Below are 19,003 nucleotides of genomic sequence, written 5' to 3'. Positions count from 1 at the left end.
ATCGTTACATTTATCTGTTTTTAAATAGTATTTCTAAGCTTCTTGCTTTGAGTACTTAAGAATTTTGTAATTTATAAATTAAGAAAAGCTTTCCATTAAAAATGAAAATTAAAGTGAAATATGTGGATGGGATCCCTAGTAATGCAATAAATACCTCTGCTATTCAAGAGATTTATACTTTTTAAAGTGAGCATGTTACATAACCTAAAAATGTATACGTGAAAGAAAACTAATTTGGTATTTTGCCATGACAGAGTACATTTTTCCCCTATCCATAACTGGCTCATTTTTTTAATTTGAAAGACTTTAATATTTTAAAGCATTTTATTTTTGTTGAAATGTTATAAATGCATGAAAGTAGTATCGTGACACCAAATTGAGAAAAAACTTATTCTGAAATAAAAATAATTTTTCACTGAAGACTAAAAAAACAAGTACTTTATGACAAGTAGCAGCAATATGCTATGATTGATAATACATAAAAAGTCTCTGGTGCCATTATCGATAAATATATCTGAAGCCCTTATTGTATCATCTAGGACTGTCAGTTCTTAGTCCACAATCTAGATATGGCATTTATTATTATTTTTTTAGAAGAGAGAGAAAGCATAGGATAGCCATAATACTTGAAAGAAGAAAAATAATGAAACTATCAAAACCCAAATTATAAGTTTTTCTTTTAGTACTTTGCAACTCTTGAGTATGATTACAAGCTAAAGTAGAACTATTCCTATGTTTCTTGCTGATTTTGATCATTATTGTTAATGATATGATTCCTTTAACCCAGTATTAGTATTCTTTCTCTATCAAAGCTAGCACCTTCCCCCGCCCAACCCTTTTATTTTTAATGTGCTTTCTTTTGTTATTTCCTCTTCTAAAATGCAACTCTGTGCCATGGATAGCATGAAGAACTGCTAGATCAAGTTATAAATGTAGTCAATTGCTGTAGCAGGTTGCTGTTCTTACTAATGGAGGAGAAATGTGATTCTGCTGGTTTAGGCAACAACTATCCTTACAGGCAAACTTTTGCTGGGCTTAGAATAGGTAAAAGGGTAAAAGATTTATGTCCATATTCTTAGGCTCTCTGCCACAATCATGTTAATCAAGGAACTCTTTGCTTTTAGGGGAGAGGGAGAGAACAGGGATTAGATTGCAGAGCTCATATTTGGGTAACAAAAGGGGGCCGAAGGGGCCTAAGGATATCACATACTGAGTAACTCTGGACTCTGGTCTCAGATTTGCTATTTTTGAAAAGATGATCATCTAGCTAATTATGGACCCTTCTTATTTGTATAAAATACAGATACTCATATGTATTCATATACTTTCTATGGGACTTAATTTTTTCATTAAAAAATATACACCATAAAAAGGGACATCATTGATGTTGAAATAATCTACCAAAATCAGCAAAGAGAGCTTATATTTTTTATATAATTATGTCTCTAAAAAATAGTTTGCAACAAAAAGTAGAAAAATGCCTTGAAGATGGAATTCGCCTTCCCATGTTAGATGCAAAACAGCTTCAGAATGAAAATGATAATCTCAGAGAACAAAATGAGACTGCTAGTAAGGTCAGTAGATACCTTTAATAATAAATGTGAAATCTATACTGCATGAATATGTGTGTATGGATATATAATTTATAGTTATTTTATGTGGCTTATATTTTTGGTAGTATTCAATAACTTATAGAATTTTTAGTTTGAATGTTTTTATTTGGAAAGAAAATAGCAATTTAAACAAACTTAAATAATTTAAATTTAAATAATAGTCAAAACAGAAGGATATGTTTTTCCTTCCTAAATTATTCAAAGTCCATCTCAAAGTTATTTTTATAAATTGCATAAATTAGAGAAAAATTTTATCAAGAACTAAAGGAAGACTTTTGCAGTTTTATATATGTGTCATCCAATTCATATTGCTATTTAAAGGATACTTGGTACGAATATTTTTGTTAAAAAAAGACCCTTTAAAAATTTATAATTCTCTTTTTTGTTGTTTTCTTGAGATATTGGTACTTTTAAAAGCAATGGAAAAATGATTTGATTCACACTGATTTATTTCCTGTCTTTTAGATAATAAACAGCCAACAAGATGAGATTGACAGAATGATTTTAGAAATTCAGGTAAGGAATATTTTGCACTTAATTTAGCTGTATGTTGATTTACTCTTAATGCTTACATAACCTAAAAGTATTAAAACATACATGTATTTGTATGAAAAGGTAATACTAATAGCACTGGAAGTGAAGTTGCAAATTCTTTAATATTAATCTTCCGGAATTTTAGAAAGAAAATGCTATTAATTCAAAAAATTATGAAGATTGTTCTCTATTACTTGCCTCTCCCTCTCTTTTTAATTTGATGTAGTCTGTCTCTAATTTTAGAAAGAAAATGCTATTAATTCAAAAAATTATGAAGATTGTTCTCTATTACTTGCCTCTCCCTCTCTTTTTAATTTGATGTAGTCTGTCTCTACTACTGAGAACACATTTAGTTGAGGTCATCAGTGATCTAATTATGAGACATAGTGGACTGTTTTTAGTCCACATATTATATGATCTTTATACATTATTACCATCTAGAAACACATCTACAGCCCCACCCTTTCCATCATATGCTCCTTCCCTTCATCACATTATTTTTAACGTTCTATAATGAGCTCCTTTTCTCTGCTCTATCCCTTAAATCTTGGTATCCTACAAGCATTTCTCTGTCCTTTCCCTGGTATTCCCATTGATACTGCCTAACATCGAGATCCTTATTATCACTCTCTTTTTTCCTATATGGTTTTCTCTATCTTCCAGTGTGCTTTCCCCACCCCAGTGTCTCAGTCCTATAATTCTGTTTAGCTGCTGCTTCTCAGTTGTAGGAATAATCTGGTACTTCTCTATTATCTGTGGATATCCCTGTTATCTGTGGGCAAAAACCCTAAATTCTAAGCGTGGGCATTCCCACATTCTGCTTTTATATTTCCTACCTACCCTCAAGACATACATACCGTGCTTATGCCATTACATACATACTATACGTGTATATATGCACATATGATGCTTCCAGTAAAATTTGGTGCTTGTAGTTTCCCAAAATGTACCTATGTTTCTCTTGGAACACCCATCTGACAAATACCAACTTAGCTTTCAGGATTCTGCAAAAGCATTATTTCTATAAAACCTGGAAAGATTTTCTCTACCTCCTAGGTAGATTTGATCACTCCACTTTTAACTTTGCTCCCCCTCTGTATCTCAGGGTATTCCATGAAATTTGTGGAAAAATGGAAAAGATAATACAAATTCTTTCCATGAACTTTTTGAAGACCCTTCATATTACTCCTGTATAATCAAACTATAACATTTTGTTAATATATTTTTGTCTTTACCTCATACAGAATTTCTTAAGAGTGGAGACTGTAGTAGCTCATCTGCAAATCTAGAGTTTAGCTGAGTTCCTGACATATAACACACAACCCCAAATTTGGGGATATAGTGGATTTTCATTCTTTTATTCATCTGCCAGATATTGACTGAGCCCCTACTTATGTGCCAGGCACTGTTCTTGGCACTGGTGATTCATCAGTGAACAAAAAAAAAGTCCTTGGCCATTCTAGTGGGGTGAGTTGGAGAAAATGGAAAACCAATATAATGCCAGGTGCTATTTAAAAAATTGCTATTAAGAAGGTGTTATTAAAAAATTGTTAGATAAAGGGCAATGACAGAGAGTGCTGCATTTGATACGGTGGTTGTGAACTTTTTCCTGAGGAGATAATATTTGAACGGAGATCTGAATGAAGATATCCGGGGGAAGAGAGTTCCAGGCAAAGGGAGCAATAAATGCCCTAAATGCACCTGGTATGCTCCAGGACCAGCAAGAAGGCTGCTAGCCTGGAGTACAGGGATTGTGAGGTAGAGAGATGACAGGTGACGGTAGAAAGTAGCCTGAGACCAGATCACATAGAGATATGTGTCTTTGTATTTTATTCTAAATGTGATGGGAAGCGATTGGACAAATTTTGCTGAATAAATTTTTAATCTTATACCTTATTCTAATATTACTTCTTAAAATGGAAGTTAAAAAATGGTAAATGGTTTATGTGTCAGAATTACAGATAGTTTGCTTTGATTACCTTTAGGCTGTGTGAAGTGGTTTATCACTTTAAGCAAACACCAGTCTGATTCATCAAATGTATGAGCCTGATGGGTTGATTCAAAGAGGTTATAATCTTTATTTTGTATTCCTACAGGCATAACTTCAGTTTTTCCATAAGCCATTAGAATCACAAGATTGCTAGATTCCTTCAGCCATTGTTACCTGACTTCTTATCATAGACTGTAATGAAAGGAATTTCTATTTCACTTGGTAACGTTTACCAAGAAATAAATCTAATAAAAAGTTATCTCAGTCTAAATTAAGAAATCAATGCATGAACTTTGGCATTGAAGCTTTGACAATAAGACTTGTAAGGCTTTACGTATCACATTCTATATCTTGCATTATAGGTGTTCAGTATATATTTGTATTTTTTGTTTTTCTTTTTTTTTTTATTGGTTATGAATATTCATAGGGTACAAAGCTGACTGTCACCACTCATGCCCAAGATGTGATGGCCAGATCAATACCGGCAGTATGCCCATTATCACAATTTGCAATTATTCCCCATGTCCCACACTCAATCCCCTATATTTGTATTAAATGAAATGTGCATTTTTCCCATTTATGGAGGCATCTTAGTACAATTTATTCTTAAACGTTAACCAAGTCTTTAGTCTTTTAGTCACATGTAGATATATCCTGATCTTGTATAAATCAATATGTATAAGAATATGTAATTATATGCTATTCTGTTCTTTGATGTTTAAATCTTTGAGTAAAAATGATTCTTTTATTTCTTCAAACTACTTAAGAGAATTGAAATCAAATTAATGGGATAAATTTATTCTCAAACATTTGGGCCCAGAGAATATACTTATTAATGCTCCTGTCCTACTGTTTGAAGCAATGGCTATTTGTTTTTTCTTTTTTGGTCTTAGCATCTCATTTACCCATTCTGGCCATCTAGGTCTATAGATCCAGTACATAGTTTACTCACAGAAACAGACAATGTTGATAACTGGCCAATTTAGCTATATTTATCAAGATATTTGAACAGCAAATTGTTGATGGAGATGAATATGACTCATAATGAAAAAATTCTTTAACTTGTTTGAACTCATGCTGTTTTCTGGCCACTCATGGTTGAAAAAGCTAAAGTTTTTATTTACATTTGGTGGTTTGTGATGACCTTTTTGTAGAAGGTTGTGTACCCTGTAAAAACCTGAAAAGATTGACTATTCTGAAAAATGAACACTAATTATTTCTCTGGCATTGGAAACCCTAACAAGAACACTTTGGGTTGAAAAAAGTATTCTTGTTGCTTTGCACTGTGGTTGATGGGCGTAATTAATGGATTTATTATCAAGTTTCTTAATAGAGCAATTTCCTTCAGCTACTAATTCTTTAAAGCTGCCTAGTTTTTCTTCATCCGCTTGCATAAAGGATGGCCTACTTTATACCTATGTAGATTATGATGTCCTCCCTATGTGCTATACCTCTGTTTTTTAATTTCTTGAAATTCCTTTACATAGCCAAAATAATGCAACACATTACATAGTTAAGGATAACAGAGAGCCTCCCAATTATTTTTTGACATAAATTATGCATTTTGATTTTCACTGTAGTATTTATTGTAAAATTTCACTGTCATTATAGTTTGGGTGTCCTTTGTTCTTGTACAGTGCTGAGATGTTGTTCCATTTTAGAGTACTTAGTAGAAGAAGACAACAGTATTGTTAGAATATGATGTTTCACTCCTTCTTTATGTTCCTGCAAACTATTGAGAAGACCAAATTTGTTTGAAGTTCATTTGATTGATTTGGAGTACAGTGTTGCCTTAAGTACAAGCAAGTTATTCTTACACTTTAAATTTAATCCCAAAAAAGGAAAAATAAGATCCTATGACAGTCCAATTTATAAGAGATAAAAATAAGGCATTGTTTCATAGTGAAAATACTGTGCTAAAAATATAGCTATAGTTTACTGCCTTGCACCAGAAGTCAAATAAGTACTTATCTGATATAGGTCACTGGCACGTTTATTGATTCACAGCTTTGGAAGTTGGGGAGAAATCAGTCTTCTATTAGTTATACTGTATTTGTTGTTGAACATAGAAAAAGTAGTACTTCATGTAAAAGTATATGATAATCTTGAAATTGAGTCGAGTTCTGTGAAAATATTTATCTATTATGTGGTTCACCTGTCAAGATGATATTGTTAACTGGCATAAATACCTTGTTTGTGTGTTGATCTTTTAGAAATGTTGCTTTTCTTTATATCTGTGAAACCAATATAGATAAACTGGCTTCTTCTCCTACAGGTTTTTCTTCTGTCAATATACAATATAAAAAGACATTTTGCGGTAGAATGTTCCTCATCATTTCTATAAATATTATGGCTACGGTCAGAATGTGATAGAGTTCTTCACTGGGCATTACCTTCCTATTTATTTTTCAAAAGCATATTTCACCTCCATAAGCCTGGTGTCAGTGGGATGTTATCATTGTATATTATTGTAATCTTTTGGCAGAGGAGATATACAGTTAAAAGTTTCAATTATGTTTTTCTGTTTTCTCTGACTTTAAAATGTCTCCTCATTGGAAGAATTTATGCATTTAAATAGCCTTTCTGAATTGACAGCTATCAATGAATGATCCTAATATCACAAAAGACAGAATGATACTTTAGTAGGTCATTAAGACTTTACTCATCTAGGCATGATTGGAACCACCAGTTTCAAAACTGTGACAGTCTGTTCTAAATATAACACATCAAGAGGAGATATTTCCATAGAAGATTCTATTCAGATTTTTAGCGAATCTCTCAAAGCCTTTACCTAACAGGTTTTCTCAGTAGAAATAGTGGGAAAATGGATCTGAGCCAACAGAATGTCATATAGGTAGAATATAATTTTTTAACCTAAATAAATATCAGTTGTGTTAATGTTTTTTCATTGTTGTGTGATGTTTATCTCCTACTTTTTGTTATCCTAATTTTGTTTCCTGAAATGAAGTTTTCTTCGTAAAGCTTAAGTTTTAAAACATTTACCTATGTAAAATTGCTCTATGATGCATGAAAAATTAAAAAATATTCTTATCAGAAATTACTACTAATTTTTGAAAAACCTACCAACCAAATAATGCCTTCTATCAAAAGAGAAGTAGTTTTAAAAATAAACTCTCTCCCTAGTCTTTGTACTTGTAACGAGAGCAATCTTTATTATAAATGTAGGTCTGTGCACATTATAGTTGTTGCATAATTAAGATATGTCAGAAAAAAATGCATAAAAGGTAGATCTAACTTTTGAAAAATCAGTTCTTTGCGTCTGGGGTGGGGAGTTGCAGGGAGGGAGGCAGCTCACTTGAATCTTGAAAGAACATTCTTGGGCCTATTTGTGCTATAAGTGTCAACAAATCTGTATAGATATTCAAATTATTTGGGATGCTTTTTAAAATATATGTATTTCTGGGCCCCATTGTGAACCTAATGAATCAGTATCTCTGGTTAAGTTTTAGTTATTTATTATTAACAAGTTCCCTATGCAATCCTTAACTATAGCCTGGCAGTAGTCCTAGTCTTAGAGCCTTCAGGAAGTGTTACAATCCTTAGCATGCTTATTGGACCAAAATGTGGGAAGTGAGTGAGAAGATTGAGGTCTAAATAAAAAAAAAAGTTTAGTTTCTGAGACATCTGGGTGTGTCATCAAACACATTTAAACTGTTTCGGTAGGTCTCATAATACAGAAAATAGATTAGAAGCTAGAAGAAAAGGAACCCAGGCAGATTGTTTTTCTTTATATTGTCCTAATTTTTAAAACTTTTTAGTAACAGTTCTATTGAGATATAACTCACGAAACAATTCACCCATTTCAACTATAAAATTTAATAGTTTTTAGTATATTCACTGATACGTGAAACCAAGACCACAGAAAATTTTAGAACATTCTTATCACAGATAGAAACCCCATACCTTTTATTTTTCACTCTCTTAAGACCTCAAATCCCCCCCCAGCTTCAATAAGCAACCATTATGTTTCATATAAATGTATGTGATCTTTTGTGACTCTTTCTGACCACATCCAGCTGTTAAGTTCCACTAATTGCCAGCTGATCATTCTGTTGTTTTCAACAATGCCCTGTGGCATACATTGCTTCACAAACTGATCCATTCTGGCTCCTTTGAAGGACTGGTTACCCAGGTTAGTGTTTGAGATTTATTCTGACCCAAGGAGTGCTGTTATCATCTCACTGTTTCTCTCTGAGAAAATAGCCAGCGTATAGTTTAACCCATAGCACCAGTGAATCCAATAGTAGGCTGCCAACCTTTCACCACAACCTCCAATGTTTTTGAGACTGCCCTTGGGCTTGAACTTCTCTACATACTTGCAAATGAAGTCAGTTCCTTTAGAGAGACATTTATAGCTCCCTGTTCTAGGGCCTGTTTCCATTCAGGCAAAATCTCTGAGCCAGGTTAATGGGAATGTGGACAGTGACAAGCTTCGGAGTGACACCTTTTTTTTTTTTTTTTTTTTTTTAATGATCTTAGTCTTTTTATTTTTATTTTATTTTTATTTTTTATTTTTTTTTATTTTTATTTTGTCGATATATAATGTGATTGATTATTGTGGCCCATCACCGAAACCTCCCTCCCTCCTCCCTCCCCTCCCTTCCACCCAACAATGTCCTTTCTGTTTGCTTGTCGTATCAACTTCAAGTAATTGTGGTTGTTATATCTTCTTCCCCCCCCCCAGTTTTTTTTGTGTGTGTGTGTGTGTGTGTGTGTGTGTGTGTGAATTATATATTAATTTTTAGTTCCCACCAATAAGTGAGAACATGTGGTATTTCTCTTTCTGTGCCTGACTTGTTTCACTTAATATAATTCTCTCAAGGTCCATCCATGTTGTTGCAAATGGCAGTATTTCATTCGTTTTTATAGCTGAGTAGTATTCCATTGTGTAGATGTACCACATTTTCCGTATCCACTCATCTGATGATGGACATTTGGTCTGGTTCCAACTCGGAGTGACACCTTCGCTCAAGCTGAGCACTCAGTGGAGACAGTGGGGGTTATAGCTCTAGATCTCCTTGACTTGCTTCTCTTAGCACGGAACCCCTGCCCCACAAGCTAGGACAAAAAGCCCCAGGATTCTCAGTCATGCTGTACCCAAAGGTAAAGCCCCATCCCATGAGGGGATCTGGGTGGAAGAAGGAAGCCCACACCTCTTGACTGCACTTGCCTGAAACATAACCTCAAATACAGGTAGCTAGGGGCAGGATGATAAATGTTAATGACCTGTCCCATCTGAGAAGGTATCTCTCCAACTGGGAGCTGGGGGGAGAAGGGGCCTTGTTTTGTTGGTTGTACCAGTCTGGAGTGGAATTTCCATCTCCATGAACTCTAAGAAGGTAGAGATGGAGTGGGATTTGTTTCAAATACCACAATCTCTTGCTGTTCTTACTGAGTTTTAGTAGATTTTAAAAAATGTTTCTTCATTTGCTGTATGCTCTTAGGACCATTTCCAGACACTTTCAAAGCTTTCTTTTGTAATAATCACTGGTCTATGGAGCTCCTCACACTGTCATGCTGGAAATAGAAATCTCAGGCAGATTATTTTTAAATTATGTCAGGTTGCAAGATGATAGCTAACCTAAGAAAGAAATTTAAACCTTATACTGTCTTAGGTTCTTATAAATAAAACTTAAAAATGGCTATCTTGTATGGTGTCTGTGTATTCCTTATTTTTTAGTTTTTACAAATATTTTGAAAATTCTCACTTTTCTTAGTCCAGAGGAATGAGGAAAAGGAACTTAGTATTTGTCCACAATTGAGCCAAAGTGAGAAATGGTGCCAACTGCCGTGTTTGCTAAGGTGTCAGTGAGATGATGATATGTGTTACAGGAACAGTGCTTTCTGGTTGATACTTGTTATCTCTAAACTTCAGCAGTAATCTTACAAGGTAAGAAAAAGGTTCTTTTTATATATGAGAGAGCTGAGATTTAGAGAGGTGTACCCAAGTTTACAGCTAAGATTCTGATTCCTGTCTAATTGACTTCAGAGTTTGTGCTCTTGGCATTCCTCATGCCTCAAAATGAAAAAATTCCAAGAGAAAGGCAAAAATGCACAAGGAAAGTTTTGGTCTGATCCCTTCCTTGTGTAGGCCTTCAGGAGGGATTTAACGGTCTTTTCCCAGAATGAAAAATTTTTAAATGGGAGCATGTTGGAAAACTAAAATCATCTGTGGAAAACACCTACCTAGAAGTAGAATTAAGAAATTTTATTTCCAAAGTGAAATTTTTTAGTATATTATACTCTGTAGCTCTAGGGACTTTGAACAATCCTTATCTAATTTGGCAATTAGTATAGTACCTTGCACATAGAGGATGCTTAGTAACTATTTGTTGAATGAGTGAACATGAAACTAATTAAGTATTGAGTAGTTACTTTTCCATTGATTCATTAATTCAACTCATTCAGTAATTTACTAAGTTTCCACCATGGGTCAGGCACTCTTCCAAGAGATAACTAGTCAACAAAACAAAGGCCTTTGCCAACAAGGGAATTCATTCACTGTGCTGAATTTGGAGTGGGCTCTTTTTAATATTTAGTATAAGGAATAGGAATTAGTGAGGTTTTTTGCATAAATATTCTGTGCTAGGTAATTGTCATTTAGGCTTTTTGGATGTAAACAGCAGAACCAACTCAATTTGGCCTAGGCAAAAATAGTAGAATCTACTGTATTTATAGAAATGCGGAAATATCTGTGGAACCTGTAGGTAGGAATAAAGCCAGGCTTCAGGAAGGAAGAGTCTTGTTGCTTCTCTCACTGCAGTGTGAATCATTTTCTGTCTATCGACTGACTTTCTTCTTTAGTTCACGTGGCAGAAGGTAACTGTCCCACAGCCTCTAAGTTCTATAGTTCACTTCCAACCACATGCAGAGACTAACTTGTAGACTCTAGGTCCCAATTCCTGAGGTTTGGTCAAGTGTTCATTCAGCCTGATCCAGCAAGCTGTGACCCAAGAGAACATAATCCTAGTTCAAACATGACTACTTTATGACTTGGGGGATTTGTGATATGCAAACACCCAGAGGTATTATCTGCATACACACTGCATAATTTCCACAGTACCTTACAGGATTGGGAATTCTTTCTTATGGTTTTTGGGGCCCAGAAATGTTGAATAACTTACCCATGATTGTATAGTACATAAGTTGTGGACTCAGAACCTAGTTTTGTCTGAATCCAAAATCTTATGCTATTACTATTGACTCTGTATTCTCTCTTAGGTAGTTTTTAAATATATGTTGAGAGAAAATATTCAATTTCATTCAAAGAATGCATTTCCTTATTAATGCTTCTAGATGGCATTATTGTCTTACCTTGTTAAGTAGGTATGCTCCTTATTAATTGCTATTTCTTATACTAGCATTATCATCTTACCTTTTATGTGTAGTTACATAAGCTATTGCAAAAACTGTGTGCTTGTATAGTGAATTGTAACAGTATGAGAACTTTCAGTTCTCAGTAATAAATTTTAAATGAATGTGCCTTGTTTCTAGATAATTGAAATATGTATAACAAAATTTCAACAAAAATAAATCTTAATAAGAACTTGCTTTTTAAGGTTTTCTTGTTTCTGTTTGGTTTATTTAACTATACACAATAAATCCTAAGGCCTGTAGCATAAAGATATAGGGAGATTAGTAGACTAGTATATACAAATTGACATGATACCTTATTAGATAGAAACTTTTCCATTTTATAATCTAGGGATAAGTTTTGTTTCATTTGTGATATTAATGATAAGGTTTATTTTGAAGACATAAATTATTTTAATATTGTATCATATTTCATAAGAGAGAATTTGTTTTTTTCCCCCTAGAATTCTTTATACGATTTATCTTGGTGATCTTACCCAGTCTAATGGCTTTAAATAAAATGATGTGGTCACCACTCCTTAATTTTTGTCTTCAGCTCAGAATTCTCCCCTGATCTCCCAATTCATGTATACAATTGCCTGTTCAACATCACTTGACATATCAGGCAATAACATATCCAAAACTGAATTTCTTATCCCCCCACCACCAAAAAATAAACAACCTTGCTGTACCTTCCATTAATGACAAATCTGCCCTTCCATGTGCTTAATCTAGAAACTTTACATTTATCCTTGACTCTTACCTCACATTTGTCAGCAAATTCTGTTACCTTCAGAATATGTCTAGAATCTGGCCCCTTCTCCCTACCTCCTTTTTTGCCACCTGATCCAAGCCATCTTCATTACTCATCTGGATTATTTCTTCCTGCTTTCACCCTTGCCTACCCACAATCTATTCTCATCAGCCCAAGTGATCCTATTGAACAAAAATCAGATTACATCATGTCTCTGCTCAGAATTCTCCAGGGGTTCCTCACTTTTACCAGAGTAAAAACCATAGTTTCTATACTGGCTTACAAGGCCCTACACTTTCTGTTCCCCACACTGTGCCTTCCTTCTCTGACTCTATCTCCTATTGTTCTCATCCACCCTGGCTCTCTTGCTTTTTCTCAGACACAGAAGGCACAGAACCTTTGCACTGACTGAAACACTCACTCTGGTATCTGTGGAACACAATCTCTCATTTCCTTCGAGCCCTTGCTTAAATGTCACCTTTTCCATGAAGCCTTACTACTCCCAACTTGAGATTTCAACACCCCCTCCCCCACCTTGCCATGCTCTGTTCATTGTCTTTAGCACTAGTTAAAATTCTGATGTACAATGCTATGTAGCTTGTTTATTTCCTTTGGTCTTTTTCCTCCTAGTAAAAGTTCCTTGAGGGCCAAGAGTTTTGACCATTTTCTTCACTGATGAATCACTCACTGCACAGAGCAGTGTTTGGCAATGATTTTTGCTGGACAAATGATTGCATGAAGGAATGTGTTTGTGAAACTCGTATGGCGTATATGTGTATATATTTGCAGTAAAATTGTTTATATAGCTTTATTTCAAAATATTTAAATTGGGTTTGTAGATTATGTGGAATCTGTTAGCTAAGTAAGGCACATCTGGCTTTATTTGAGCTATTCGTGTATGAGGCATTTCTGGATAAATACATCAGGACAACAAATGTTCTTAAAACTTCTTTTCCACTTCAGAAATGAACATGATAAATACTTGTAAGTTAGTAATTTAGCAGAATTTTAAAAAAATATTAATGTTTAACTGGGAATTTAAGAGATATTGTAGGAATTTGAAAATTAATTCAAATTTTTAATTTTATTCCCAACATGTCTAGTGAATCATAAACAGATAGCTATTCTGAATTTCACAAAGCCAAACACTTATTTCAGAAAAGAAGATGGGTCATTTCATTTATGCATAGTAGAATACTACCATTTTGAGCAATTATGTTTTTAAAATCTTAGTGATTTAAAAAAATGCTTTGCAAAATTCTTTGTGAAATAACATGCGTTATTCATTCTCGTTAGAACAAATTAACTGAAATTTCTATCAGGTTTTCTCTTTTCTACACATAGAAAATAACTAATAACTTGGTATAATGGATTCATGTGTCAAAATAAATATATTATGCATTTGTAGTTATAAATACTAATACATATTTCCAAAGCTCATATGAATTTTAGGTAAAATGCCAAAAAGGAACCACTTATCAAAACCTTCTGTTAAAGAACAGAATGAATTTTAAAAAATAAGAAATCATGTTGTGCACTGCCTGAACAATGCTTCATTTTGGAGACCTAGCTTATAATTAGGTTTTGGTCTGTTCTGTTTTAATCTGAATCTGGTGAGACCATTCTAAGTTTAGTAAACATTTTTCCTTCTTTTTTTATTTTCTTAACCCTTAAACATATGCTTTTTCATACAATGTAGGATATAGAAGTAATTACTGTTTTAGGTGAAATGTTACTTTCAGACAGCTATAGCACCATACCTACTATTAGCTTTTAAATTGTATATAGTATTTGCGCCTTTTAGATAAGCATATCTGTGAGCTCTTAACCCTGTTACATGGTTTGCTGATAATTGCCTTTGAACACAACCAACATATGACACGTTAACATATTATTTCTTAAATCTGATTTTCCACCTTCTGACAAATAGCACTACTGCTAAACATTTCCGATTTACTCTAATGGAGAGAATTACCTGTTTTTTCACTGACTTAAATTCAGTTTTAGATTTATTAGCTATTATTAGTCACATTCAACATGATTCTGAATTGGTAAATATATAAAACATTTTAATTTTTATATTACACCATTATCAAAACACCCCTCTTGGGTTCAGTTTTCACTGCTAAAATGTGAGTTTTTGAGTAGTTTACTTGTGATGCTTTTCTTCTATTAATTCTGATAAACAGAAATCTTAAGAAAATTTAGTTTGAATTCTGTATGCCAGCCAAATAATCTTGTCAGGTCAAAAAGCTAGGTAAATAAATCTACAATATTATTCAATCAAATAAGGTTTTGATTCAATCAAATGAAGTTATAAAGGAATTTCAGTGTTCAAAAATATACATATTCAGGAAGCCCCATATTGATTTGTGCTGTGTGATTCATTTTGTGGAATATGAAACAAGTTTTCCCTCATAGGAAATGTCTTTGTTATAGAGTTTGATTCATTTGTATCCAATAACGTATGAGTTATTAATATTTATTGTTAATAATGTATGAGTTATTAATATTTATTGTTAATAATGTATGAGTTATTAATAGTAATATTTTTTCAGAGTTTAGCAACCAAATGAAATTTAAAAGCAACAAATTTGAATATCTGTTACTAAGAGAACTGCTTTATATTTACAGAGTCTTATCTCAGCGCATGGTGATAACTATGTTCTATTCCATCCAGAGACAATGTGAGAGGAAAAACCTTCGTAATGGATTGTGTACTATTTAGGTGGTCAGCATAGTAAAGTATTTTCAGAGTCAAGACTAAATATAGACCTGGAAAAAAAAGAAGATATCCCTCATTTGGTCATATGTTTATTGATTTTTGTGGCATAACAAAAAGGAAAAAATGATTTAAAAACATCTAGAAATCATTAATAACTACAGTGTTTATGGCAGGTTTTTCTGTGTAGCTGAAAATCAGACTAATAGCTGAAATGACCCAAGTACTCTTAAAATGTTCTCTCTGTTGCTTTGGTATGCTCAGGATTTTCTTACAATAGTATCACGTTTAGATAATTCATAATTTTATAATGGAGTGAGTTGGAGATAAGCTTATCAAAGTCTCTTAAAAGACCTTTGGCCTGAGTTCAACATTATGTTTACTGTTTGGAATACTATACACTGAGAAAAGGGTGTTTAGCTGTGTTTCAAGTGATAGAAAATAGGGATGATCTGTGATCTTATTATCTTGCATCTTGTTAGCCATAAGAAAGATATAAAAAAGCTATAGATTTGTTTCTAATACACTCTCAACATATTTAAAAAAATAAAGAAGTGTTTATAATATAATATTAAACAGCAACTTTAGATTTGACATGTTTTACCCAGTTTAAAGACTTTCTTAGTAAAGATGGTATTTTCTGTTCTGTTCTTTGGATTTAAATGTGAAGGCTTTTCTTCAATGGGGCTGGAGAGGAAAGAAGATCTAAAGTATTCAGAGCCAGCATTTGTGCTTACTTATGTTACATTGATACTTTCCATTACCTATTAACATGTTTTGCTTACCAATTTTTTTTATTCTAGTCTATGCAAGGGAAACTTTCTAAAGAGAAATTGACCGCCCAAAAGATGATGGAAGAGCTGGAAAAGAAAGAAAGAAACCTACAGAGATTAACAAAAGTATTGCTAGAAGTGAGTAGAAGAAATTCAAAGTGTTTAGAAAGGATGATTCACTACCTATTTAAGTCTGAGCAAATGCTTATTTTGTACATATTAATAGAACTTTTTAAATTGAAGACTTGATTTTGATGTGCCAGTTAAATCTGTTAGGTTTTTTACCAAAATTATAATAAAAAGACAAATAAAACTTTTTTTCTTATGTCTTAGAGTAAAATTTCATAGACTTAACTATAGCAAAGTCAAATGAAATTAGGTCCCCAAGTGACCAAATAAGTCATAATTTGAATATAAACAAAACTACCCTGAAAATCCTTATGGGGGGGTGCAGTGTTGGCACTTCTTCATTAGAACAGATCACACTGTCTCAGTTAAGTATGAAATGAAGTACTTGGCTTGTGTTTAAAGATATGTTACACAGAAAACACATATTTTAGGTTTTTTAAACTGTCATCATGACATTTTGTTCTTACTTAAGAATGCATCTCCAAAAATTAAGGACATTGTCCTGTATAACCGTAATACCATTATCACTCCCAATAAGAATAATAATTCCTTGACATTTGATAATACCAGTTTCCCACTCCAGCTATTTTTTATAGTAGCTGAAACCAGCATTCAGTCAAGGATCACACATTGCATTCCACTGTTGTGTCTTATAAATTTATAGTCCCTTTCTTCCCCTATGTTATTGACTTGTTGAAGAAACTGAGCCTGCTGTCTCATAGGCTTGTTGGTTGTCACACCTAGGTTTGCCTAATTACTTCCTCGTGGTGTCACTTATCTTGTATTTCTTTATCCCTTGAATTTCTTGTAAACTAGAAGTTAGAGCTAAAGACATCATTAGATTCAGGTCAAATTTGTTTTGGCATAAATACTTCATAGGTGTTCACGTCATTGGACTATCAATGTTTGATTATCCTACTGGAAGTGACACACAAATACTGATCTCACTGGGTTAAGGTGGTGACCACCTGATTCTCTCCCCCAAAGAAAAGTTACAGTCTCTGAACACAGTGACTAATCTGTGGGGTGATACTTAGGCAACTAGGTGAATATTTAGTTTTTCAGCACCTTTTCCCTTGATGGTTTTAGCAACCACTGATGATCATTATCTGAATCATCAGATGATTTTAAAATGATGATTTTTTTTTTCTAATTACATCACTCCTTTTAAATTTATTAGCTGGCATTCATCTATAAAAATTCTTTTCCTCATCACCCCAGGCTATTTGGTTATTCTGAAATACAGTTCCAACTGGAATTTACCTTTAATTAGCACTTTTCAGGATGAGAAGGTGACAATTTGGGGGCTGAGGTGAGGGTAGCTTTTTCTGAGTGTAATAAATCACACTTCCAAATTTAACAATTCAGAGCTGTTGGGGTTTTTTTTTTTCTTCTTTGATTTTATTCTCTCTTACCCTAAAATTTTTGTTCCTATTAACATTAACATAATAATAAATATAGAAAAAATAGTTTCAAAGTTACTAAATCACTATTTCTACTAACAATAAAACTACAGAATATGGTTTAAGTTGCTTTGTTCTTTTTGTCCTTGGAATAAATCTCACTAAAGAAAAATAAACTTACAACCAAGATGCTCATTATGTGAGAGACCTCTAGACACTGAGATTGTTTGGATTTATGTTTCTCGTCTCATGTTTACCCCAGGGCATCAGAGGGCACAGAGGAACTATTTCCACTATTTAACTGGTTATTTTTCTGTGTTCCCTTGCCCCTGTATGCAGCTGAATTTGGTTAACATACATACGATATGACTCCACTGTTTTGTTTATAGACTTAGGAGAAAATATGAACCTGTATGGCTTTTGAGTATCTTTCCTCTGTTCTCACAACCTGATTTTTGTTTTCTTTTTCTTTATTCATTGCAGGACCAAAGACAAACAGAAGAGACGTGCTCTTTATTGGATCAGGACCAGGAAGCAGACCAGTCTAGGCAGCCGACAATTCTTTCCAAATGGCCACTGTTTGATTTGAATGTGATTGATCAGCTGTTCAAGGAAATGTCCTATTGTTTGTTTGACTTGAAAGCATTATGTAGTATTCTTAATCAGCGTGCTCAGGGCAAAGAGCCCAATCTTTCATTATTACTGGGAATCAGATGTAAGTGGCTGATGACTTGTCCTTACTTTATTGCTTAACAATTAGAAAACCTGTCCTCATGAATCAGGAACTTCTGACTGCCTTTTCCCTGTTTGGTTTTTAATGTCCTTTTCTACTTAGATTTCTAAGTCTCTGAATCATCAATCTGTGGGTTTATATACTCTTGTTATTACTTCATTGCTAGAACTGACCTCATTATACCTATACGAGGGTATCTCAGAAAGTTCATGGAAAAATGGAGTTGAAAGATAATATGAATCTTTCTGTGAACTTTTTGAAGTACCCTCATAGAAGTGAGCCAGGTCACCGTTGATATGGACTGCCACTTGGCAGAGCACCTGGAGGTGTTCCCTACGCTGAATCTATAAGTGGGTGACTGGAGTGGTAGGTAGATGTGACTTCCAGATTAATTTCTGTTTGCTTTTATGTGGTAGTTGTATAGATTGATGACCCAGGCATATGTCCACTGGTAATATTTGTGAGAAAATAATTACTTTCTCTCCTATTAAGTGTATGTTGTATGGCGGTTGCTTAATGTGAGTGCCAGTGCTATCACATGAACCATTTTTCAGGACCTACAGATCCGCTATCCTTGTCATGCATACCTGCTGGCTTTACACCTTTCAGTGTAACACCCACCCGCTCTCAGCCTTAATTCTGTCTTCCTCCACACCCAATTGTGAGAGCTGCCACAGTAATATCCCAATGTCCCTTCCTTTCTGTGCTACTTTAACAGGAATACTCATCTGTGCATATGGTTCTAAATTAGTACAATATTGACATGTTGGTCCCTTTTTAATAGAGAATGAATTTCAGTAAGGAGATAAGAATGGAGTAAGACCACGTAATAAGGTTTATGAACCATGTTATGTTGAGTAACTGCCTAATAATTGGTTAATATATGGCTAGAGAGGGAACTGCTTTTGTTTTCAGTTTCATCGGAAAGATGCTACCATCTTGCATCATAATTGTTATTTTGGCAAATCTTGTTAAGTG

The 19,003-nt window shown here is 33.8% G+C and overlaps 1 protein-coding gene across 3 annotated transcripts in view; it reads left to right on the top strand.

The window, feature by feature from the left end:
* CEP85L (centrosomal protein 85 like) overlaps window positions 1-19,003 on the top strand; it is a 143,575-nt gene that overhangs the window by 117,267 nt on the left and 7,305 nt on the right. For 2 of the 3 annotated variants that reach the window (XM_063096999.1, XM_063096998.1), the window contains exons 9-12: window positions 1,457-1,574; window positions 2,079-2,129; window positions 15,791-15,898; window positions 17,776-18,007. In XM_063096999.1, the coding sequence (XP_062953069.1) occupies window positions 1,457-1,574; window positions 2,079-2,129; window positions 15,791-15,898; window positions 17,776-18,007 (509 nt within the window). Of the gene's footprint in view, window positions 1-1,456; window positions 1,575-2,078; window positions 2,130-6,412; window positions 6,970-15,790; window positions 15,899-17,775; window positions 18,008-19,003 lie in introns of those variants that run through there. The other variant, XM_063097000.1, reaches the window with a different exon arrangement.

The sequence above is a fragment of the Cynocephalus volans genome, chromosome 5, assembly GCF_027409185.1.
Source record: "Cynocephalus volans isolate mCynVol1 chromosome 5, mCynVol1.pri, whole genome shotgun sequence".
NCBI lineage: Eukaryota > Metazoa > Chordata > Mammalia > Dermoptera > Cynocephalidae > Cynocephalus > Cynocephalus volans.
The sequence above is the reverse complement of the archived record's forward strand: the minus strand, read 5'-3'. Positions and strand labels throughout refer to the sequence as shown.